The sequence below is a fragment of the Populus nigra genome, chromosome 10 (assembly GCF_951802175.1).
Source record: "Populus nigra chromosome 10, ddPopNigr1.1, whole genome shotgun sequence".
NCBI lineage: Eukaryota > Viridiplantae > Streptophyta > Magnoliopsida > Malpighiales > Salicaceae > Populus > Populus nigra.
The window spans coordinates 6,263,407-6,287,746 of record NC_084861.1 but is presented as its reverse complement, the minus strand read 5'-3'; the positions used below and the strand labels follow the sequence as shown (position 1 = coordinate 6,287,746).

Sequence of the window (24,340 nt, the reverse complement as noted above, 5' to 3'; positions counted from 1 at the left end):
TAGCCAAGCAAAGTAGAGTGAGAATTATGAATCCATATCTTTCATAAGGCACCTTCTTCTGTACTAATTTTTTTTTTGTACTTATAATTAACGAGGAAGGATTACATTCATCTTATCGTCCAAAAATGCATGACCAATTATTGAAATCCAACCAGGGAACCAAGAACAGCTAAGCATAGATCACTAGTACGCCGGCCTTCGATTAAAAATACGTGTTCGATTCGGAAATATACTGCTGTATATACTTGATGCGTGCTACTTTTCTCCCTTTCTTTAACACAAGCATGAGCTAATTTATGGTCAAATCTGGGACCATTTTGCATGTTGCAGACTAGATTTTCTTGCACAAAATCAAGCTGAGAATATTTTTGTACGTTAAAAGGGATATTTCTACACGTTAGTAATATTCTAGTACGCTGGATTCAAAAGAAAAGAAGAAGAAGACGAAGCTCTAGCACGTATACTTGGTAATTTGAACGAAGATAAACGCCATTATTATAGCATAAAATTCACAGGCAAACCGGAAAGATGAGTCATTGTTTTGTCTGCTCAGGTGGACAAATTGCGCTTTTGTGAGCGAGGAGTTTATGAAAGATTTGTCTTGGGCTGGATGAAGAATTGAAAAGCTTAGGTGCGTGGCAAAACAAAATTCTCAAAAACTCAAGCTTCAGTGCTTCACTATTGAAAATATAAGAGTAATAATTTCATATATTTGGAGTTGTATTTTATTTTTATAAAAATACAATTTATGAAATTTTTTTATGATAAATAAAAAAATGAGAGTAAAAGACGTGAGAATATAGATCTTCTTGGTGCTGCGTTGTGACCACACTTTTCAAAAAAATTAATAAGTAGGGCTGGAATTTGAGTTTCTTAAATTGACTCTCGATGACAAAAAATTAAGGAAAAAGTAGAGAAAAATCCATCTAAAAAACTATCGGAAAAAACTCTGGATGCAGAGTCTAATCTTCCAATAAAAAAATAAAAATAATGAATGTGAAGAAAAAAGGGGAAATAAATAAATAAATTAGGGCAGCGAAAAGTGCAAGACTCTTACCGACCAACGTCCACCCACCCCAAACCCAGACCCCAACCCAAACCCAGACCCAGACCCAAACCAACCCTTACCAAACTGAAAGAAAGAAAAGAAAGAAAGGAATCGAATTTTGGATTAAACCAAACAAAACCCACAAGGGCAAAGCAAAATCTCTAGCAACCACATGACCCAACCCAACAACCATTGAAATTGTCTCCTCTCTTTGCATCTCTCTATATCTTTCTCATCTCTTTTTCTTTCTTTCTATTTCCGCTCTCTCTTCTTTTATTCAAACGCTCTCTGTAATCTATTCTCAGCCTCGACGCCTAATAAAAAACTGAAATTCTCCTCTCCACTTTGTAATCTTAATCTCAATCACGGAGTTTTCAGATCTATATCTCCACTTATCACGGTAATTATATATGATCTCATACCTTTTGCCACCGCGCCGATGTTGTTTTTGATGTTCGATTATTATAGATGGATGCTTTTTTTTCCGTGTTATCGAAAGTTTTGATGCTGTATTGAAATACCGTGTTATATATATATGGTTGAATTTTATCTTGGATTTGTTAGATCGATGGATTCCCTTTTTTTTTTTCATTAAATGGCTATTTGAGAAAAATAATTGGCGTCCACCAAGAAATGTTGCTGGTTGAGTGTATGTAACAATATGGATTTTGTCATTAGAAGGTTAATTATGAATTATAGGCCTTTGACTTTGGTGAAATGCTTAAACTTTTATCTATATTTAATTTTTGGAAGCCACTTGAACTTTAATTTAAAAGGCCAATGAAAATAAGCACAAAATCTTGATAAAAAAATAATAAGACTATTCGTGATCTGACCTACTATGTGATTCTAGTTTCAGCTTCTTAGAACAAGTCTATTAATTTGAGGTGCAATCTTATTTATTTTTTTATTTCTTTTATTTTAATTGGATAATTTTTCAGGAATAATGTCCTTTGCACGGAATCATCGTTCACACGGAGGAACGGGCCATGATGATCGGTGGAACTCTTTGAATGGGTACACTTTCAACCATGGAAATAGGAACATTGATGCGAATAGGAACACCAACTACAGCTACAATTGGAATCATAGCAATATCCGAGACTACTCCTCGGGGAAATTCAGGGACCATGTTAATGGTTATGCTAACCCTCCCAGCGGTGCACCAGCTTTTAAAAGGAGAAAATTTAGTGCGGATACCTGGGGAGATGGTGGGAGACACTATCCTCAATACAATGCATATGAACATGCCGATCTATCTTACAACAATTCAGTCCCTCTGCCAACTAGATCCAATGCTGAGGTCTCTACATCTATAAGTTGCAAACGTGATTGTTCAAAACTGGAAGAAGATGAACCAGTATTCTTGTCAAAGGATGAGATTGAAAGACACTCCCCATCTAGAAAAGATGGAATTGATGCACTACGTGAAACGCATCTGCGGTATTCTTATTGTGCTTTCCTTCAGAACCTCGGACTGCGGTTGGAGCTGTAAGTGCTCCACTTAGAATGTGTTTCCAGTTAATATTTTTTGTTCGGACGCTTGCTTATCAGAATTTGCATGTAATTAACAACCTCTCGCGCTTCTTGTAGGCCGCAAACTACTATTGGCACTGGCATGGTTTTGTGCCACCGTTTTTTTGTTCGACGATCACATGCATGCCATGATAGATATGTGAGTTTTAAATGCTCATGCTTGAGTTTTTTACTACTTGGAGGATACTTTGTGTACAACCATTTTACTTAAATAACCTTTCCTGAATTGTGTTAGCATTCTCCTCCCAAGTGCTATTTCTATAAAGAGAACAATGTTATTAGCTGTTTAGAACTTTGGGCTGATAAAGAACTAAGTAATTGTTAAGTCTAGAACTGATGGTTTATCTATGGAAGCCTGGTGTACTCTGTTACGCTGAATAGTTTGCCTTGATTTGGAAATTTACTAGTCCTTTTGACTTATGATTCCTCCTGTGATGAAGGTGGAGTTAGAACTCTCAATTCAAAACTATTCTTTTGACACAAGGGTCTTACTTGTGTAGCTGCTTTGTGTACATGATCTGATACTGCATCATTCTGCATTTGTAACGTAAGAAAAAATCGGACGGACAGCCTTTGTTGTCTGTTTGTATTGCCTATCTTTTGGCTATTTTAGATTTGTTGCATCTATTTTTTGTTGCTTTTATTTTTCTGATTTCTTGTCAGTTATGGCTTGTTTAATCATGGTATGATTTCCGATATATGCATGAATGCTTTATGAGGATGCTTGCAATACAATTATGCAATAAATCTAGTGGACATTCCTCTTTTTGATGGTTATATTTGTCATGTGTGTTTTGTGTTTGTTGCAGTTAATTGCTGTTGCTGCACTTTTTCTCGCTTCAAAGTCTGAGGAGACGCCACGCCCTTTGAATAATGTCGTGAGAGCTTCTTGTGAGATTTTCCACAAGCAGGATATTACTTTCTTGTCATACCTGCTCCCTGTTGTAAGTACCTTGCAGCCTGATCTATAATTTCTTACCTTTTGTATATATTAAAGAAAAATTTAATTCGGGTCTGTCTTTAAATACAAAGAGGATAACATAAAAAAATCCTCATGTCCCTCTTTGAATTCATGTATGGAGTGCCTATCTCCAAATTGTGTTGAATTTCCTGTCTATTGGTTAATTTGGACCGCATTTCTTGCTTTACATGAAATCTCAAAGTGATGCAGAGTTTTCTTACTCCTTTTGAAAAGTTGCAGCCCCAAGTCTGTAGCGTACTAACTTGAAATGAGTTTTGCTAAACAGGACTGGTTTGAACAGTACCGGGAGCGAGTTATCGAGGCTGAGCAAATGATTCTGGCAACCCTAAATTTTGAAATAAATGTGCAGCATCCATATGGTCCTCTGACAACCATCCTTGACAAATTAGGTCTTTCACAAACTGTTTTGGTGAATCTGGCTCAAAACTTGGTCGGTGAAGGGTAAGTGCACTACTTCTGATATGATATATTTTATTGGATCTTTAGATTTGTACTGGTGTGGTTCATTTATATCAGTGTCAAAATGAACTATCTCTTACCAGGTACAATAATATAATAATATTAATTCTGATCGTGCTCCCTTCTTCAGGAAGGAATTTGATTTGGACCATCTTGTTGTAAATACTTTGTATCTGGATTTTCTCACACTAGTTCAGCTAAAGACACGGTTTAAGATTTAGCTAGTGGTCTTGCAGCTATGATGGCTTGTCTGTGTCCACAAGTATGGATTGGTTAGTGTCTAAATCCAAACCAATCAGAAGGTTTGTTGGGTATTCGTGGTACTTGGGTCATGGAGAGTATGTGCTGGGTTCTTCTATTTCTCTTTTGGTTCATCATAGCGTGCTACTAGTCTCAATGGTTTTCTTCTTTGAAGAAACCAATCTACGTAGTTATTCTGGTATGGGATATTGATTTTTTGGCATGGCATATAATTGCAGGGTCTACACAAGATTAACGTGCTCACCTATATGATATTGTTAGCTGGAGGATTGATATGCTGTGCATGGAAAGTTTTTTAAACATCTGAAGTTGCTTTGCCGATGTGTTGTGGATCACATTACTGTGATTCACTGCTCCCTGTCAACTGGGTTATTTGCCAAATAAGATACCCTCAGAACATCCAACACCTTTTTTTCTTTCAACTTTTTTCCCACTTTCTTCCTTTTTCACTTTCATTTGGAGCAAGTTGTGTAGCCACCTCATACAAACTCAAGTTTGTAAGACCTGGCTGCTTATTTTGTTAGTTTCCGTTCACCCTGATTTGGAGAAAACTAATTGACTTGGCAAGGATCAAGAGCCATAGTGACTGGGATTTCTCTTGTTCTTATTCTTTTCCTCCTTCCTTCATGATTTTTTCCTTGTTTCTAAATGGTACGAGTCCTCAGATATTCTGTTTTCTTTTGTTCTTTCTTTCTTTTTTAAACCATTATGCATCAACTCCTTTTTTCCCTGAAAATTGGTTGCACTTTTTTGGTTCGATTTCATAATTTTAGAATAAAAACCTCAATGAATTTCTCCAACAAGTGTAGATGCCCAATTGTCAGAAGGTCATGTAGCTGCATAGTTGTTTGATTGTGAGTTCTGATGTGCAGTGTGAGATTGCCACTTGTGTACCTTAAAGTTAGACTGGCTATCACTGTGTCAGTGGTTTGTGATGGTTTGCTGGTGGAAAATTGTTGATGTTGCCAGCATAGATAGAAATTTGAGAAGGTACAAGCAGCATGCCAATTTGTTTTTCTTTCTGAGGATGCTCTAATCCAAGTCCAATGGGGGATGATGGTTACAGTATGCCATTTGAGCTATTGCTCATTGTCACAAATATGTCAGTTTCTCAGTGCTGGTTAACTCACAATTATAAAATGCATAGATAAATTGTTTGCTTGGAAACTATTGGCATGCAAAACTAAGCGCATGCCAAAACCAGGGAAAATGCCTAACATTTTATAGCAGTTTGATAATTGTCATCATCATTATTGGCCTGTCATTGTGCATAGAGCTCCCTGCATTGCAAGCATCTGGGAAAAAAAATAGATGTAGGCATCACTATATATATATATTTTGGTTATTGTCATCAGCTGGTATTGCGATAAATTTTTCTAATATTGTTGTTATTAATATACCTGCTGTTATTGTGCATGCTGCACATACACATGGTGAGCCAGGTTGTCTTTTTAGGCTCAGCTATCTATGACAGCTGAGGTTACAGTACTATTTTCCTGCTACATTTTGTGTTAAATACATGCAGGCATTCATGGAATTGGAGTATATTAAATGTTCTTTAGGAATTCAAAAAAATAAGTGAAGCTTGAACCTTTTCCTTTGGGTAAAATTGGAATTTGGGACCATCTCCATTTCACTCAGGTCTTAGCTCTCTAAGCTGTTGCCTCGCCTTATTAAAGAAGAGATATTTTTGAGCACAAATGAACACTCAATCTTGTAGGGCCCAGGGCTCCTGATTTCTCTCATGCTAGGCTTGGACTGGCAATATCAGGCCAGAGGTTGATCTGTGCAGGGCTTAATTAGCTCCATATATGATTACTGCTTCTTTATCAGTTTGTAGTGTTGACTGGATGATGAGCTGCATGGGGAAATATCTTCCCTGTAAGTCAAAACTTTGAAATTTTGATTTGTTTTTCTTTTGTAAAGAGAATTAAGAAACAACACCTTTCACGGTTCAATTCCATAAAGCTGCTCTTATTCTTAAATGAAGATTGTAGGATGAGGGGCCAGGTTAACAAAACAATGTTATAATATTACATTTTACTATGTTTGCCCCCCAGCATCAGGCCTTGACCCTTCAGATATTCTATCCCAAATATCCTCAGCTTCCTTCTAATTCTCTAGCTTTGAAGTTTTCAAGATTGAAACATGCTTCATTTTTTTCTCACCATTATCAGTTTTGATAATCCCTCATATCAGTTTGAGGTTTTTAATCACTCAAAAGTATGGTTCAAAATTTTTCAGAACCCTTCCATATAGCATGATATTCATATATATATATATATATATATGGAGTTATCCAGTTTATAAGATATGTATTCAATTATGCCTCATCTTTTTGTTATTGTGGATGTGAATGATGCTTATAGCTGGCTAGAGGATTTGGGATGGTGATATTCTATATCTGGGTTACGTGCATGGTTCATGAGCATTAGTTCATGTGTTTTGACAAGCCTTTCCAGATCAAGTTGTTGAGCAGAAGATGCAGAATGTGCTGCTAGTTTCTATTTGTTTTATTATTTGAATTGTGTATGTTTCTGGAGTTAAAAAGCCCCTGCATCAGAATGGGCCTGGGGGTTGATGTGTTTATAAATGAGTGTAAGATGTTTGTTATAGTTTTGGTACTCTATCAGCCATCCTGCAGAGTTTCTTGCAAAATATTCTTCCTGGGTTGCTGCCTTTTTGGTGGGTAAGAGAAAAATCACTAGACTTGCATTATTTTTTTGTACTTGAATCCATAATGATGTCTTCTAGTATTTTGATTTTCTGTGTATTTGTTTATACATTTTACTTTGATTGCTAATATGCTTTTCATCAAAATTTTGGCAATATGCCAAGTTTCACAAGATATCTGGTTTCCATAATAGCGTTGTGAAGCTGGTTGGTTTGTCAGTTTTGCCTCTCTCATCATGTGCTGGTTAATGGTGGTTTTAGCACACTTTATAAAAGCTGTTATTTTGTGTTATAGGCTCCGGAGCTCATTGTGGCTTCAGTTTAAGCCCCATCACATTGCCGCTGGTGCTGCCTTTCTTGCTGCCAAGTTTCTAAACTTTGATCTTGCTTTTTACCAGAATATCTGGCGGGAGTTTGAAACAACACCAGCTATTCTCCAAGGTAGCTAAACATAACTTTTATCAGTTAAATTGAATCATTGCACTGCCTTAATCTTTTGCAGTCAAGTTCAGTTACCAGATAAATTGCATAAAACTGGCAATTCTCTGAATCTTTAGATATGCCGATCAAATCTACATAGTTTACTTTGTTGTGAACAAAGGACTGGTCCTTTCATTTCTGGATCAGAAACTTACATCAAGTTTATGACATTTTGAGAATGTCTTGGTGGACAAAAATCAGTAAATTGCTCAGGGAGACAAACTCCTTTTTTTCTTAAAAAAATTGATAAAATTAAATTTAAGTTGCAATAGAGGATGAAAATTGGGGATTTGGGTTCCGGCTTTCAACATTTTAACTTGCCATGTTTTTATCATGTGTCCCAGTGTGTACGCACTTTTGTGTTTTTCTCTTTGTGCTTCTGTAGTGAAATTTGTGTTTTGCATTTGATGAGCTTTTGTTAAATTAACTTCATACTAAATATTTTTATCAGACTTCACATAGGTTCTTGTTGCTAATTCATCTGTATGTGACTTTATGATGCACAGATGTATCGCAGCAGCTGATGGAGCTTTTCCAGTAAAATAGCATAATTGCTATAGCATGGTCCACCCTTGAGGGCGATGCACTTTGGGTGTTGTAAGTATAAGCCAGGTCAGAATATGTGTTCGACATGGTAACAAAGATCATCAGTACTGTTTATTGTGTGAGAATGTAGTGGAAGAGAGATGAAAGGAGATGCTCATCACAAAAAGTTGCACTTGAAGTACAGGTCAAATGGATCTGCTGTTCGACTTGCATGTGCTTTCTGCAAGAGAGTCGGTGGATCTATAGTTCAAAATGTAAGTACTAGCTGCAAAATTGAACGACAAATTAGCTGAAAGCCTAACCTTGGAGCGGTGTCCATTTTCAATTTAATTTATGCCTGAGGTTTCAATAGATGTGTGACAAAGCACTACCCTATTTGGTTCCATTCCTAGGTTCTTATGCATGATGCCCATCCAAGATTGGAGTTGGTAATGCAAAATGATAGTCTGGTATGAATCTTGGGAAATGTCGGATGATTTACCTTTATTACAACACCTAAGCTTGCCTGTCGATTGCTTTGCAAATATGAGACATGCTTATGATATTGGAGATGATTGTTGCAGCGATACAGTGATTATAAATTCTTGCTGAATTTTCTGTGGCAAAAAAAAGTAATAGGTTGAATATATGAGGGTGATGCTCCTAAAATTCAGGTAAAAATACAAGATTTCCTGTGATCGAAAAGTGGGAATTTTCCCATCGTATTGGATGTGGGATATATCCCTCTGCCTGTTTGTGTTATACTCTGCTGTCGTCTGGGTAACATTGATTTATGCCTCAAAATTTTTTTTGTTAGGAAAACTAATTAGAAGATTCAGTTGGAAAAGCTATCAATTCTGTCTATGTTTATAGTCAGGAAATTTTGCAGGAAAATCTTGTCCCTCGAAGAAAACAGGGTATAAGAAAGGGTAAACATGGTGTGATTTAGACGCAGATGAATGAAGCAACTTTTCTTCTTTAAATTCAATAAAAATGGAAAGGGATTAAAAGGAGGTGGAGGTGGTGGTGGGGGGTTGTTGTAAAGGGGGGAGAGGAGGAAATGGATTCATGGGGGTCGGGGAGTACTTTCCTGTGGCGACGACAGTACAAATCTAGCAAGGAAATAGATTCATAGGGTCTGTGGTGATAGATTGAGCCTGCATGACAGCTTAAAGTGGCTGCCACTCTGCTATAATGTAGAGAGAGTGCTCCTCCACATTACGATCCATAGGTTCCAAAGGGAATAATTCTATTCACATGCTAGTTTGAATACATTGGCGAGTAATTACCGTTGTAATTTCTTTTTAATAGTTACATTTTAATAGTCCTCAAATCCAGACAAGGAAAAATGAATTGGATTGTAGAGCCAGAAGATTAATTAATTATCCATTTGTTTTGAAACTACTTCAATTGTTTGGGACATTATTGCTAGCCATTTTTTTTTATAAATCAAAATTAAATTACAATCAATTAAGATTTTTTTTCTAACACCCAGTAAAATCTTTAAGAGTATTCACATGCGAAAAGCATGTATTGGGCTGTATCAATCTTTATTTTTGTGATGAAAAAAATATTAAATTAATATTTTTAAATTTTTTTCAAAGATTTTAATATGATTATATTAAAAATAAATAAATAAATATTATTTTATTACATTTTATTTTACAAAAACACTCACAAAAATGTACTCACTGCATTACTGAACGCATACGAAGATATTCTAACCAAAACAACTAATCTACCGTACACCCGAGCCAAGCGTCTGATGCAATTTAACTAAACCATATTAAATTGTTGGAAAAAAAAAAGCCTAATTAAATCATTTTAAAGAATATATAATCTAAGGTCAAGAGACTGCTGTCAGCTGCAAAGCTGGGCACGTGTCCACAGAGACCCAAAAGGTCGACTATTTTTAACCTTAATGGTAGGTCCAAAACACATTCTCCCAGCAAGAAACAATCATTCGGTACATCACAGTCAATGGCAGTGTCATATTCATATACGATCTCTGCTTCGTAGTTCATACCTCTTTCATGACAAAGCAAGAAAACCATAAGAAAAAAAAAAGGTGTAACTTTACTAATAAGGTTATATGTTATTTTTTAGCGGTTTACAGTTTAAATCTCATGAATTTTAAGATTATTGAAGACTTTTATAATTATTAATTTTAAAAATTATAAAATCAATAGAGATAAATGCTAATTGTTAATTTTAAAGATTGTAAAATCAATTGAGATAAACACAAGTTAATCCAAATATTTATATTAATAATAAAAAAAAGAGAAGGTAAAGAAATTCAGTTACAAAAAGATAAACAGATAAGCCAGCGAAAAAGAAACATCACCCAGAGAGGAGAAATAGAAGAAAGACAGGGAAATGCCACTCGCGATTCTATGCCATGGTCCCCTATATATATCAGAAACACGCGAGCGATTTCTCTTTAAAAGCAAAATTTTAGAGTTTAAATTCTCCATGATTTCTGTTTATTGATTATCAAATGCCGTACAGGATCAAAACTCTTCATAAACACGACAGTAACTTCCTATTAGGGTTTACACTTATTAGGGTTTAGTTTTAGTATTTGATTTCCAAGAGAGTTAGAGAGATTAATAAATAAATAAAGTAATCGAATCAATTACAAAAAGGAATGGAGACTGCTAGGCTATCGTGGTCACGGATTCCAAACTCAGAGGACGACGAGCTTGATGATGTTAGCCTGTTTGGTAGTAGCAATGGAAACAATGTTGTGTCTTGACTATGAAGTTCTTGAGAATGAAGCTTACAGAGAAAAGCAAGTTTTTTCTTTTTTTCTTTCTGATTTTAATTACTGAAAATTAATCCATCATCTTATAGTTAAGTTAAAATTATGCTTTGTCTCCATTATTTTGTAAATTACAGAAAATATCTTTAGTCAATAAAAATTTTCAAATCATTCAAAATATTAAAATTTCTCTCATGTAAATTATATTCCCAAACCTGCAAACATTAACCCTTTTTCTCTCTTTACATACAATTTCTAAACAAAATCTCTCTATAAAATTCTACAAAATCCAAGTTCGATTCAACCTTTAATTCTACAAAATCAAAGTTTAGATCCTTTGTAGTTGATTTTTGTATCTTGGTGTCTATTCATGTCAACAATTGTGAAATTGCTGTTGTTCTCGACATATTAGGGTATATATATCATTTCACATGTTTTCTATCAGACTTCAATAATTAAGTTAGTAGGTTTAGTGGTGGTTTAATTATTGTTATTTCTATAGAATATTGTTTATTTTACTCTATTTAACCAAAAAAAGCATAAAATTAAATGGAACCCTATTCATATAATGAGTAATTTTGTGTTATTTTACCGTACCATATTTAATTAGTGTTTGACTATGTAGGAAATCAAATGCCCAATATTATTATTGTATATCATGGAATTGCTACATACATCATGAGCAATTGCTTCTCTAAGTACATGTTTTATATAAACTTGCTGTTCATTCACAAGCAAGTTCATGACTTTGACTTGCATATAAGGAATAACAGGGGTAATAAAATAGTTGATGATCCATCGATAATGTAGATATTGAATATATATGAAGTCAAAGGAGAAGAAGAAATCCACATTTATATGGATCCTGTTGATCTTGATCCTAATGGTGCTCCACTATAAATAAAAATGCAGAAGTGTTATATAGAAAAACCAAATGCAAGAATAAAATATTTTCTAGACAAAGATGATAATAAAGTTATATTGATTATTGGGGAAGAAGGTTTGGATTTAGCTAAATATAGTGATGGTGAGGGTGCAACTATGACTGTGGGTATTGGTAGGGATGACAAAAGTTATGGCATAGATTTTAATGTTGGTGCTTGTAGTTGTAGTAAAGGTGTGGATGCTGGTGTAATTATCATATGGAAAGTGAAGAGGGTGGTACTGAATGTAAAACAAATTACGAGGATAATAATTCTAGTGAAGATGATGAGAATTATATTTCTTCTTCAGAAGAAGAAGGATTTGAGTTCTCGAATATAAATAAAGTTGAATGGATTGATAGTTTACAAGGAGATTCTTGTTTTGGTCAAATATTGAATGGTGTAACAGACACAAAAAATTAATGGAATTAAGTAGTGATAAAGATGACCTTGATGTTGAAGTTGAAGGTAATGAAACTTTTTATAGTAGTGATGAAGGTGATGAGGATTAAAGTGACATGAATGGAAAGAAACAGAGGAGGAAGATTGTTGATCCTAGTGGCCTTAAGTGCAAGACATTTAAGGTGTCTACTAGTGCTGAGCCTTTTCAACTGTCATGTCTACTAATGCTCATTTCCACTTCGTATGCAGGACTTGATATTCATGGTGTTCTACTCCTCAGAACTTTGATTGGAAAGGTGCGATAATGCTTCTGGGAAGACATTTTTTTCTTCTTTAGGTTTTCGCTCTGCCTTGATTTTGAGGGATACTCTTTTAATTTGTAGATATTTGGAAGCATTGATTTTGTGGGAGGTGGCCTTGCTTTAGGTAAAGGAGGCCCTCTTGGCTCCACAAAATATCATCAAAGTTTGAGGTGGCTTCAAGTTTTCAAGAGTGACTACGATCTTCGTGATCTTGTGCGTAACATGTTTATTCTAATTCTTGTAGACAAAAGCTAAGCCTTTCTATTTTAGGAAATTGTGCCTTTCATACCTGTTTGCTTGCTAGACACGAGTACTTGTCCTCTGATATTATGTTTTTTTTCTTTTCTTTTTCTCATGTATTTATCTTTTCGAACATTGAAGAAGAATGATCTATGAATGATGTGTCATTTTTTATGCAATTATCTCGTTCGTGAGTACATTATCTGTTTTTCCTCCATAATTTTTCGTGCTATTTCAAAAGTAATGCTACATCTGTATGATTTTTTAGCATGGCATAGCATGGTATATTTTCAACCTTTGAACCTATGTTTGATTGTTTGGTGGCAAAGGAGGCCATCAAGATAGGATGTTCTCGAGGAATGGGGACGTGGAGTGCCCGCTACTGAATGGTCTTCTAGTTCAAGATCGAATGCCTGGTTGAAATTATTGTCTGGCCTTTCTATTTGGGAGACCCATATTGATTCTACTGTCCTATCTTCTTCAAAGACTGATTCCTTTTAGCTTCCTTCATTTTCTTTGCCCTATATCATCAGTTTGTTTCCTTAGCTTCATCTCCACAAATCCTTCTAGATTATAGGCTCGACAATGTTCATTAATTTGTAACCCCTTTCATGGAGGGGATCATGATCCACACCCACCTAAGATTTTGTACATCTGATGATAATTGTTATGAAGAGAATTTAGATGGCGATGAGAAACGAAAATACAAATAGAATTTGTTTCCTTGATGGTGAATTGAATGTAGTTTCCTTAACAAGAGGTTGTTCACAAGCTCGAGTTTGGAGTGGGGGACATTTCAATTTGATTGAGTCAGGGTAAAATTGGGAGGTTTGGTGCCTTGTAAATTTCGTAGGCAGTGCTCAAAAAAAAGAAGGAACAAAAAACATTCTAATAATCTGAAACTTAATTTACCTATCTGAATCCAATAAATTTAGTAACGATGTGTCTATGTGCGTATGTTTATGATTTTGTGCGAGGGGGAGATAATTCTTTTGGAGGTGAGCATTGAAAAGCTTTAATACGTTAGTTTGGGGAGAATGCTTAATGCTTAGCGGAAACTGAGTTCTATACCAATATTACTCTTGATATTTTTCAAGATGTTCCAATTCTAACCATGATAATTTAATAAATAATGCAACCAAATGATGGCCTATTTTTTTGGTTAATTTGGTATCAGAGCGTGGTTGTTTTCTTGGCAGGATGACGAGAATGATAGAAAGAGGTTGGGATAAAAGAAACTGAAAAGGAAGAAATTAAGTTGATTAACTGATTAGGATAAGTAGGTTAGTTTCAAAAATTGGCAGCGCAGATATGTGTAGCTGTAGGTTTGTCAAAGAAAAATTGACAGCACAGATTGTTGACGAACATGGGCTGGACGATTGATTGTCCAGGCCAAGCAGGAAAACTCGTCAGGAGGATAGGCTGACGAGAACTGGGGCTATCACGGAATTTGGCAGCGCAGACATTGGCACCCCGCACGCAGATACGAATTCAAGACATTGGCAGTCTGCATACAGATGCAAATTCGACAGCGCACAACAGTTTGTGCAAGTCGTTGTTTCGACTTGGCACGATCTAAAACTTGGATGAAGGACTGTCCAAGGCATACGAGAGACCCAACAGGAAACGCAGCTAGAACTGGCAGTTGGGGCTGCCAGGTGGGCATGCAGAATATGGGTTAATGGTAGTTATGGATATCCAAGATCATGAGATCATGGGGGCTAAACATTGGGGATGACAAGGGGTTGCTCTCAACCCACTAAGATCATGAGGGATCATGGGGAAAAACTTCCCACTACTTCCTTAAAAGTAGAAATGAGAGTTGTGCCTTGTAAATGCTTGTCTATAAATACTTGTCTATAAATACTTGTTGCAGCTCTTGGTTGTGGGGGAGCATGCTTGGGGTATGTTTAGCATATAAGGGAATGCAAGAGCATGTAGAGCACTAGATAGAGATAGCTTGGTGTAGCATGCAATCTTTGTGCATAGCACACATACGAAATTGTGTATAGTTTCCTTTGTTTACGAGATCAATAAAGGTTGGGAAAGAGTTCCTATAAAACTTGTGTATTCTGCTTGTTTTTTAACTTGGGAAAGTGGGGAAACCTCTCGCGTGAGGGAAGCACTTAGTTACTAGACAAACACGAGTGAAATTGGTGAGAAAAGGCTGAGTCTAGTGGGGGACTAGGCTGCCGCACGAGTTTATTCGCGGAGCAAAAATTTACCCTGTAACATCTTTTTGAGTTTTCTTATACTTTCATAATACACACACATGCATGAATTTGAGAGGATAGAGATTCTTTAAATTATGTTCTTATTATAAAGATGGTCTGAAGTGAAATCTCAATAATTAATTAAAGATTATGGCTTAATAAAAAAAATTATTAGAATGATGTCTTAGCTACAAATTCTAATTAAATAGATTTAATTATGGCTTAATGAAGTCTTACAAATTCACTTAAGTTGTAGAGTACTGCGATAAATTCTTGCAACATAATAAGAAAGCTTAGCAGAAAGTAACTCGAAGGCATTGGCAGAGCATGTCCAGCCACAGCTATCTTGGAGACAGTTTATGATTCAAATGTTTCAGATAGGTGACTAAAAATAGGTTGGATGTCTTGAGAAATTTGAAAAAATCCACAGCACAATACTAATTTAATAAAGAGGTTGGGATAAAAGAAACTGAAAAGGAAGAAATTAAGTTAATTAGCTGATTAGGATAAGTAGGTTAGTTTCAAAAGGTTATCCCAGTACGATAAGAAATCAAGAATTTGTGGTCAGAATCTGGACTATATAAAGATATAACGAAAGGTTTGTCTGATTTATGTTCTCTTGTCACTTGCCGAGTCACCTGTTTAAGACTAAAATTAACATCTAGGAACTCCCTAAACATGCGGTTCTCCATTATTTCAGAGTCCAACCCTTAATTTTACCCTGTTCTCGTGTCTCTGTTATTAGCCTTAATTAATTTCTCCATCTCTTTAAATACCTGCAATTATACACTAACATAATTAAGAGCACTTGCAGCCTCTCTTGCTTTTCTGTTAAAGTTAACCTCCTGCCCGATCCTCTCTACTACTTGCAATTATCTCCTTCTCTACTTGTAAGACTATTTTGGAGATAATTTTTTGTTCTTAGAGAGGAAAAATGCCGGCTGTTGTGATCGCTAACAATGGCGACGTGCCAGAGTTTGAAGGCAGGATAACATTTAGTGTCTTCGTATGTGTGGTGATTGCGGCTTGTGGAGGCTTAATGTTTGGCTACGACATTGGAGTTTCAGGTTTACATTTGATAATGGACTTGAACCTTTTGCATTTCTTATATATTGCAATGATTAACAGTGCTGATGCTATTAAATTCTTGCAAACTTCCCTTTTGCATTTCTTATATATTGCAATGATTAACAGTGCTGATGCTATTAAATTCTTGCAAACTTCAGGTGGTGTCACAGCCATGGATGATTTCTTGAAGAAATTCTTTTATCAAGTATGGGAAAGGAAGCAACAGGCTCATGAAAATAATTACTGTAAATATGACAATAAAAAACTGCAATTGTTCACATCGTCCCTGTACATAGCGGCTCTCATAGCCAGCTTTCTCGCTTCAAAGACGTGCTCAAAGTTTGGCCGAAAGCCAACTATGCAGCTTGCATCTCTTTTCTTCATCGGTGGCGTTGCTCTAACAACATTTGCTGTAAATATTGAAATGCTGATCATTGGGAGACTTCTTCTTGGTTGTGGAGTGGGATTCGCCAATCAGGTAGTAATTAAGAACCATACCTTCGTTCACCTGCAGATAAAATATGCCATTGCGGTCTTCGATCAACAATAATTTGGTTTTCTTTTTCTTCATCCAGGCAGTACCGTTGTTTCTATCAGAGTTAGCTCCAGCAAAGATCCGTGGAGCACTTAACATTAGCTTCCAACTCTTCATTACAATCGGGATCTTGATTGCTAATATCGTCAACTATGCAGTCGGTAAGATTCATCCCTACGGATTTAGAATTTCACTTGGAATTGCTGGTGTACCTGCTCTACTGCTGTGCTTTGGTTCGCTTGCCATTTATGAGACTCCAACTAGCCTTATTGAGCGCAAGAAAGTAGAGCAAGGAAGGGCAGTGCTTAAAAAGATCAGGGGTGTAGATAATGTAGATCTTGAGTATGATTCGATCGTGCATGCTTGCGAGGTGGCTAGCCAAATTACCCAACCCTACCATGAACTCATGAAGAGAGAAAGCAGACCACCGCTAGTGATAGCCATCGTGATGCAAGTGTTCCAGCAATTCACCGGCATCAATGCCATTATGTTCTACGCGCCTGTTCTCTTTCAGACAGTCGGATTTGGGAGTGATGCTGCGTTGCTTTCTTCTGTCGTAACTGGCCTTGTCAATGTTCTGAGCACCACAGTTTCGGTAGCCCTCGTTGACAAGGTCGGTAGGAGGGCATTGCTGCTTGAAGCTTGTGTACAGATGCTTATTACCCAGGTTTGGATTTTAATTGCTCTGTCTATCTTCCTCGCTCCAATGAATCATCCTATTAACGTTAATATTTCATTGCTTTGCATCCAGTGTATCATTGGAGGTGTTCTGATGAAAGATTTGAAGACAACCGGCACCCTACCCAGTGGAGATGCATTGGTGGTGGTGATAATGGTATGCGTCTTTGTTGCTGGGTTTGCATGGTCATGGGGTCCTCTTGGTTGGTTAATTCCAAGCGAGACCTTCCCTCTTGAGACCAGAACAGCCGGGTTTTCCTTCGCAGTCAGCTCCAACATGCTTTTCACCTTTGTGATTGCACAAGCATTCTTGTCCATGCTATGCCATTTGAGAGCAGGGATTTTCTTCTTCTTTGCTGCATGGATCGTGGTAATGGGACTGTTTGCACTATTTTTGCTCCCCGAGACAAAGGGCGTTCCTGTTGACGAGATGGTTGACAGAGTCTGGAAGCAGCATTGGTTCTGGAAGAGATTCTTCAATGATGAACAAGTGGTGGAAAAAGGAGCAATTGAGATGATCCACCCACATTTGACCTAAACTACAGAGCTGTACAGATGGGAATTCGAGGCTTGCGTCATATATTAACAATAGAATGTTCTTTCGTCTACTTGTGATCTTCATGTATTTCACCACTAATTGAATTCTGCACTCAACGATAATCAATGTTTGAGACTGAATTGAATTCAGTTTTGCAAGCGTGGAGTGTTGCTGTTTATAGATTTGTTTGGTACATCTATATTCTATACATGGTATATATTTTTTAATGCTATACATACAAGCAAGGTAAAAAATTAATTTGATGCTGAATTCTTCTAATAATAGGTGATAATTTACTAGGAATCTCATAAAAAAAGATATTTTTAATCCTGTAACACTAAAAACAATCATCAAGGTCATTAATATTAAAAAATATTTTTTTATATACAAGTAAAATCATAAGCCAGTAAGAAAAATAAACATTCTTAACCTCAATCTTCTTTGTAAAAAAAGTAATATATTTCTTTATTTTTTCTTCACTCTTTTTTCCCTCATCCTTCCTTTCTTCTCTCTTTTTTTATTCTCTCCTTTTCTCGGCCAAGTCCTTATTTATTCCTATTTTAGTTAAATCTAACCTTCTTCTCTCTTGTCTCGCTTTATTTTCACTCTTTCTCACATCCTTACATGATTGATATTTTTCTTTGGCTTCACCTTTTTCTTTCAATTTTAATCGGTCTTCATATACCTGTCTAGAGAACAATGGTACAAGTGTAAATGTTTTCCCATCTTTATAAAGAGAATACATGCTCTTAAACTCATCATGCTTGCCTTTTCTGTCAAATTGCCAAGGTCTTTCCAATAATAGATGAGTAGCAAACATAGACACAACACCACACAAAACTTTATCCTTATATTTTTCAACCGAAAAAGAAATCAAAACCTGTTTAATAGCTCTTACTTTTCTATAATCATTCAACCATTGAAGTCTATAAGACTTTTCATGTTTAACAGTGTTTAGATTCAATCTTCTAACAAGTATAGTACTAGTAACATTAGTATAACTTTCACTAACAATAATCAGATCATATACCTTATTATTTATATGGCATCTACTATAGAATATGTTATCTCTTTATTGCTTTATATCATCCTCATTAATCTAAACATTAAGTGATCTTCTAATCACCTAAAACTAGTCATCAATTAGATACTTAATATCCCTATAGTCCTTAAGTGGTGGCTTCTCACCCTCCTCATATTTGTCACTTTCATACTCAAACTTGAAGATAAAAGGGATATAATTTGATTTAGTGCCTTGCTCTAATACCAACCGATACGAACCTTGTGGATATAAAGATCCAGAAACCTATAGTTAAATTGTCCCTTGTCAATAAAGCAAAATTCAAGCTTATAATTGAGTCTGACATAATGATGCCTTGTACTGAGACAACAAGACTTTAGAAACCAAACCCCCACCTAACACCTATAAAGAGACGCAAACGAGTAGTGCATAAGATGCTCTAAAGCCTGATTAATTCTTTGATTAGTTAGAATAGTTCTATAAGGAATCAAGAGTAAGAGCAAATTTTCACATACAAGTTTTATTTTTTAATAATCAATACATCTCTTATTAATTTTAAAAACTAAATAATCTTATTTATATTAGGAAAAACATCCTAAATAACTCTGAAAAATAATAAAATAATTCTAAATAAAATAGAAAAAAGAATCACAAATCAATTAATAAACTAATACAATTCTCATACATAGATTTTAGACCTTATTGTAAATCCTTTTCAATGTTTGATTGATCTAAAATTTTAACTCAGTATAAAACAAGACTTCTAAAATCTTCTATTATAATTTCATATTGATACAATGACCATATAAAAAATTATACTTGTTAGAGTAAAATTATGCATTAGAAAAAAATAAGCCTATGATGATGAAATTTAGTAAAATTATGCATTAGGAAAAAATTATAAATCCCAAGAATAGGGACCAAATTGAAGAATATAACATTTGGTAAATTAGGCTTCAATGATGAAATTTTATAAAAAAATAAAACTTCTACAAAAAAACTAAGACAAAAAATGAGAAATCAAAAGAATATGGACTAAAGTTAAAATATCAATAACTAACAAGGTCAAGCTGTAATTTTTAGGAAAGAGGAGAGAAGAAGAAAAAGAAAAAAAAACTCACCAGCAACAAATCAGATCGCCACCAGAGACACGCACCATGCTAAAAGAAAAAAGGAGACGACGATGCTTCCAACAATATGGTGGAAGGGCATTTTTAGACTCCGAGAGGCGCTGCACTCCCTTTCTTAAAGGCGTAAGCGCCTCCGAAACCCCTTTGGGTATGCCATATGTACACGTCCTTTCTGGGTTTTTTTTCTTAGTTCACTAAATACAAAAGTTCCTCTCAGTTGATTTTCTAATTACAAAAAAAAACTATTATGGAAAACCTAAAATGCCATTTGACCTCGATTTAATTTCTTTATTTTAAGTTTATTTTTGTATTTGTACTGTGCATTTTAATTGTTTATTATTTTTTTTATATTTAATTGAATACCAAATTCCCCCCAGTTTAAATTCTAATAACAAAACAACCATTGTGAAAATACAAATATACTCATTGATACCAAGTTTAAGCTTTTTGCTTATGAGGGTATTTTTGTTATTTTACTATGCAATCAAGATGAAAAAATACTTATTTATCCTTGGTCAATTTAAAAGTAACAAATGAGCCCTGTGAAAAGAACTTCAATCCCTTAGAAGCTAGTTAGAGTTTTTTGGGTGGAGGGAAAAACTATCATTACATTGTTCCAGTGAACAATGTTTTTTTAGTGTGGAGATGCAATGATTTCCTAAAATGTATTTAGCATTTTTTTAACTAGTCTTAGTGCTCGTGCTTTATGCGAATCTCAATTATTTTTTTTCATAAAAATGATGTTTAGGTGTTGAAATGAGGTTAAAAAATAACATAAAAAATTGGTCATGATAAACCAATAATCTTGGTAATCAGGGCAAAGTCAACTCACAATATCCCTCCAAACTAGCTACCCGGATCATAAGATTCGAATAACCAAATAAAAAAATAAAGTTGATTATAAAGCCCTTTTTGAAGAAAAAAAAATGTTTGACCTGTTTCATTAAACTTGAAACACCTAATTTAAAAAAAAATCATGAAGTCCAATTCTTAATCAATTAAATGTTAAAAGAAGAAATTAAAAGTAAAATTTTAATTATAAAAGATTTAAAAAACATAATAATTAAAATAATACAGATCAAAATTAAAATACAAAATAAATTTTATATTTAATTGAAGAGTATGAAAATACAAAAGTATCTCTTGACACCAGGTTCAAATTTTTTGCTTCTAAGGGTATTCTGGTTGTTTTACAATACAATCAAAATGAAAAAAAGTATTTATTTATCCCTGGTTAATTTAAAAATAACAAATGGGCCTTGTGAAAGGACTTAAATCCCTTAGAAGCTAGTACAAAGTTTTTTGGGTAGAGGGGAAAACTGTCATTACATTGTTATAGTGAACAATGGTTTTTTAGTGTGGAGTTATAGTGATTTCCTAAGGGGTTTTAGCATTTTTTTTAACTAGACTTGGAGCTCACAGTTTACCGCGGGGCCAAATTATTTTTTTCGCATAAAATGATGTTCAAGTGTCAAAAAGAGGTCAAAAAATAAGATAAGAAATTAGCCTTGATCAACCTATAACCTTGGTAATCAGGGCCGAACCAACATAGAATATCCCTCCAAACTAGCAACCCGAATCATGAGATTCGAATAACCCGATAAAAAAATAAAAAGGATTATAAAGCCCTTCTTTAAAAATAAACATGTGACCCGATTCATTAGACTCAAAACACATAATCTAAAAAAATCATGAAGTTCAATTCTCAATTTATCAAATGTTGAAAGATGAAATTAAAAATAAAATTTTAACTATACAAAATGATTTAAAAAATATAACAACTAAAACAATATGAATCAAAATTAAAATGCAAAATAAATTTTATATTTAATTGAATAGTGTGAAATTACAAAAATACATGTTGATATCAGGTTTAATTTTTTTGCTTCTAAGGGTATTCTGTTTTTTTTTTAATATGCAATCAATATGAAAAAAATAGTTATATTTGAAAATGATGAATGTGCCTTGTGAAAGGACTTCAATTCCTTGGAAGCCAGTGCAAAGTTTTTTGAGTGAAGGGGCAAAACTATCATTACACTATTCCAATAAACAATTATTTTTTAATGTGAAGCTATAGTGATTTCCTAAAGGGTTTTAGCATTTTTTTTCACTAGCTTTGGTACTCGAACTCACCGCAGAGCCAAATTATTTTTTTCACAAAGGATATGTTCATCTGTCAAAATGAGATCAAAAGGACATAATATTGGTAAATCATGATTAAAGATTGAGATTGAAAACAAATAAAACTTCTACAAAAAAACAGGATCAAAAATTAGAAATCAAAAGAATAAGAACTGAATTTGAAATGTCAACAACCAGGAGGGTCGAGCTATAATTCTTGGTGGAGGAGAGAGAGAAGAAGGAGAAAAAAAGGCTCACTAATACCAAACTCGCCACCAAAAGAAAAAGGACATAATCGTGCTTCTAATGACATGACAAAAAGATATTTTTAGATGTTGGGAGGCGTTGTATATGTCACTTGAAGGGCACATGTGCCTCCTATACACCCCCGACTGTTGTACATGTGAGCCCACCTTTTAGTTTTTTTATTTAGCCAAATACTGAATTGTCTTTGAAAAAAACCTTTATGGAAAGTTGAAAATGCCTCTTGACCTTAAGCTTAAAATTGTTTATTTAAAGGGTATTATCATAGTTTTATTATGTATTTATATATATATATATATATATATATATATATATATTTATGCAATTACTAAAGTGCCCTTCCAGCTTCAATTATAATAACGAAAAACTATTGTGAAAATAAAAAAAATACTCATTTATATCATGTTTAATTTTCTGACTTCCAAGAGTATTTAGATCATTTTACTGTGCAATAAAAATAGAAAAATATTTATTTTTTCTCGTTCTTTTGGTTAATGACAAATGGGTTATGTGAAAAGACTTTAATATCCTTGTAAGCATGTTTTAAGTTTTTAAGATGGAGAGGTAAAACATCATTACACTGTTCCGGTGAATAATGACAATAAGTCTAGAGCTACACTGCTTTCCCAAGGTGTTTTAGTTCTTTTTACTATCAACATTTTTTTTTTGTTTATGGTCAGTTAAGGTGCTCTAATTTAAAATTTGCATACAAAATGATCATATAGGTTTTATAACACATAGAAGAATCAGCAATTAACATTTCATAATCACACAATTAGTTGAGTTAATGTACTTACAGTGACTTGTTGCAAAGTAAATGGGGTAGTGTTTTTGTTTTTATCTTTTTCAACACAAGATGATGAATTGATATTTTTTACGCTTTGTAAAAAGGCTTAAACCCCTATCTAGAAAGGTCCAATAACATGGTGGTAACTCATTAATAGATGGGTGAGGTTTTAATCTATGCCCAACATTCTTAGGTCATCTACGAGTTGAGTCCAAGTGAATATGGGTCTGTTGAGCTATTAGACCCAACATACTTGAGTTCAACCACGTGCTAAGCCAATGTAAAACATGGATCTGGCAAACTGCGAGACCCAACTTACTTATATTTGGCTATATGTTGAGTTCAAGCAAATATAGGGGTCTAGCAAGCTGTTAGACCCAACATACTTGAATTCGACCACGTACTGAGCCCAGGTGAGCATGGGTCTGGCAAGCTACCACCTATCAGACCCAACTTACTTGGGTTCAGCCATATGCTGAATTCAAACAAATATGGGCCTGACAAACTGCTAGACCTAATGTACTTGGGTTCAACCACATGTTGAGTTCAAGAGAATGTGAGTCTTGTAAGCTGTCAGACTTAACATACTTGGATTCGACCATAAGCTCAGCCCAAATTAATATAGGTTTAGTGAACTGTTAGACCCTGCTCCCCTAAGCTTGGTTACATGCCTAGCCTGGTTGGCATGGAGGTTGTTATAAGCCCATGTTAGGGTTATAAGGCTTTGTTTATTTATTTTTAAGACTTTTAACATGAAATGTTCATATTAATTGTCATAGCTAAATTTTTGACGACATAAAATTCAAAAAAAATAAAAAAAATGAAAAAAATTAAGGTCTTGGTCAAAACAACACAAGTTAGAAGTCTTGAGGTTTAATCATGGTGAAATTATAAATTTAGGGTTCAATATTGCTAGAATTTGAAAGATTTGATAAAATTGAGAACTTAATTAAACTTTGGATTAGTTTAATTAATAAAATCATGAGCTTAAATGAAGTTTTGATAAGATTGAGGATTTAATTAAAATTTGATTTGGTTTAAATTAATGATGTCTAGGGTTTAAATTGAAAAATTGATAAGTTGGGGAACTTAATTGAGCTTAGAATTAGTTTAATTAATGAAATTAAGGGGCTCAATTGAAGAAATATTAAAATTCAGGTTTGATTTGGGGTCAAAATTACAAGAGATTAAAGTCCAAGGACCAGTTTGTAAAAGGCGCTGCAATTCTAGCTAGGGATCCGATTAAGAAGTGTTAAAGCTCGGAGTGCTAGATTGAAAAACGGCTGCCCCCGTCCAGAAACAGCGCCATTTGTGATTTCTGTTCACTGTCTTCTTCCTCTGAAAAACAGGGGAGAGCTCCCTACCAAAAAAAAAATACAGGCCATCAGACACA

The 24,340-nt window shown here is 34.7% G+C and overlaps 2 protein-coding genes across 6 annotated transcripts; both read left to right on the top strand.

The window, feature by feature from the left end:
* The first annotated feature begins 1,178 nt into the window (after positions 1-1,178).
* LOC133704271 (cyclin-T1-4-like) lies at positions 1,179-9,368 on the top strand. 5 transcript variants are annotated; one of them, XR_009844035.1, is made up of 8 exons: positions 1,183-1,448; positions 1,990-2,539; positions 2,642-2,723; positions 3,394-3,528; positions 3,832-4,007; positions 7,255-7,400; positions 7,946-8,239; positions 8,854-9,368. XR_009844035.1 is itself a non-coding variant. In XM_062129052.1 (7 exons), the coding sequence occupies exons 2-7, from the start codon at positions 1,995-1,997 to the stop codon at positions 7,978-7,980; spliced, it is 1,119 nt and encodes a 372-aa protein (XP_061985036.1). In that variant the 5' UTR covers positions 1,183-1,448; positions 1,990-1,994; the 3' UTR covers positions 7,981-8,495. The 5 variants fall into 5 exon arrangements, 3 of the variants coding, with proteins under 3 accessions (XP_061985037.1, XP_061985038.1, XP_061985036.1); XR_009844034.1 differs by lacking the exon at positions 8,854-9,368 and adding an exon at positions 8,378-8,495; XM_062129052.1 differs by lacking the exon at positions 8,854-9,368 and having other exon boundaries at positions 7,946-8,495.
* Positions 9,369-15,481: 6,113 nt separating this feature from the next.
* LOC133704241 (sugar transport protein 8-like) lies at positions 15,482-17,648 on the top strand. Its single transcript, XM_062129018.1, has 4 exons — positions 15,482-15,872; positions 16,032-16,351; positions 16,449-17,075; positions 17,160-17,648. Exons 1-4 carry the CDS (start codon positions 15,740-15,742, stop codon positions 17,622-17,624), a joined length of 1,545 nt encoding a protein of 514 aa, XP_061985002.1. The 5' UTR covers positions 15,482-15,739; the 3' UTR covers positions 17,625-17,648.
* The last annotated feature ends 6,692 nt before the right edge of the window (positions 17,649-24,340 follow it).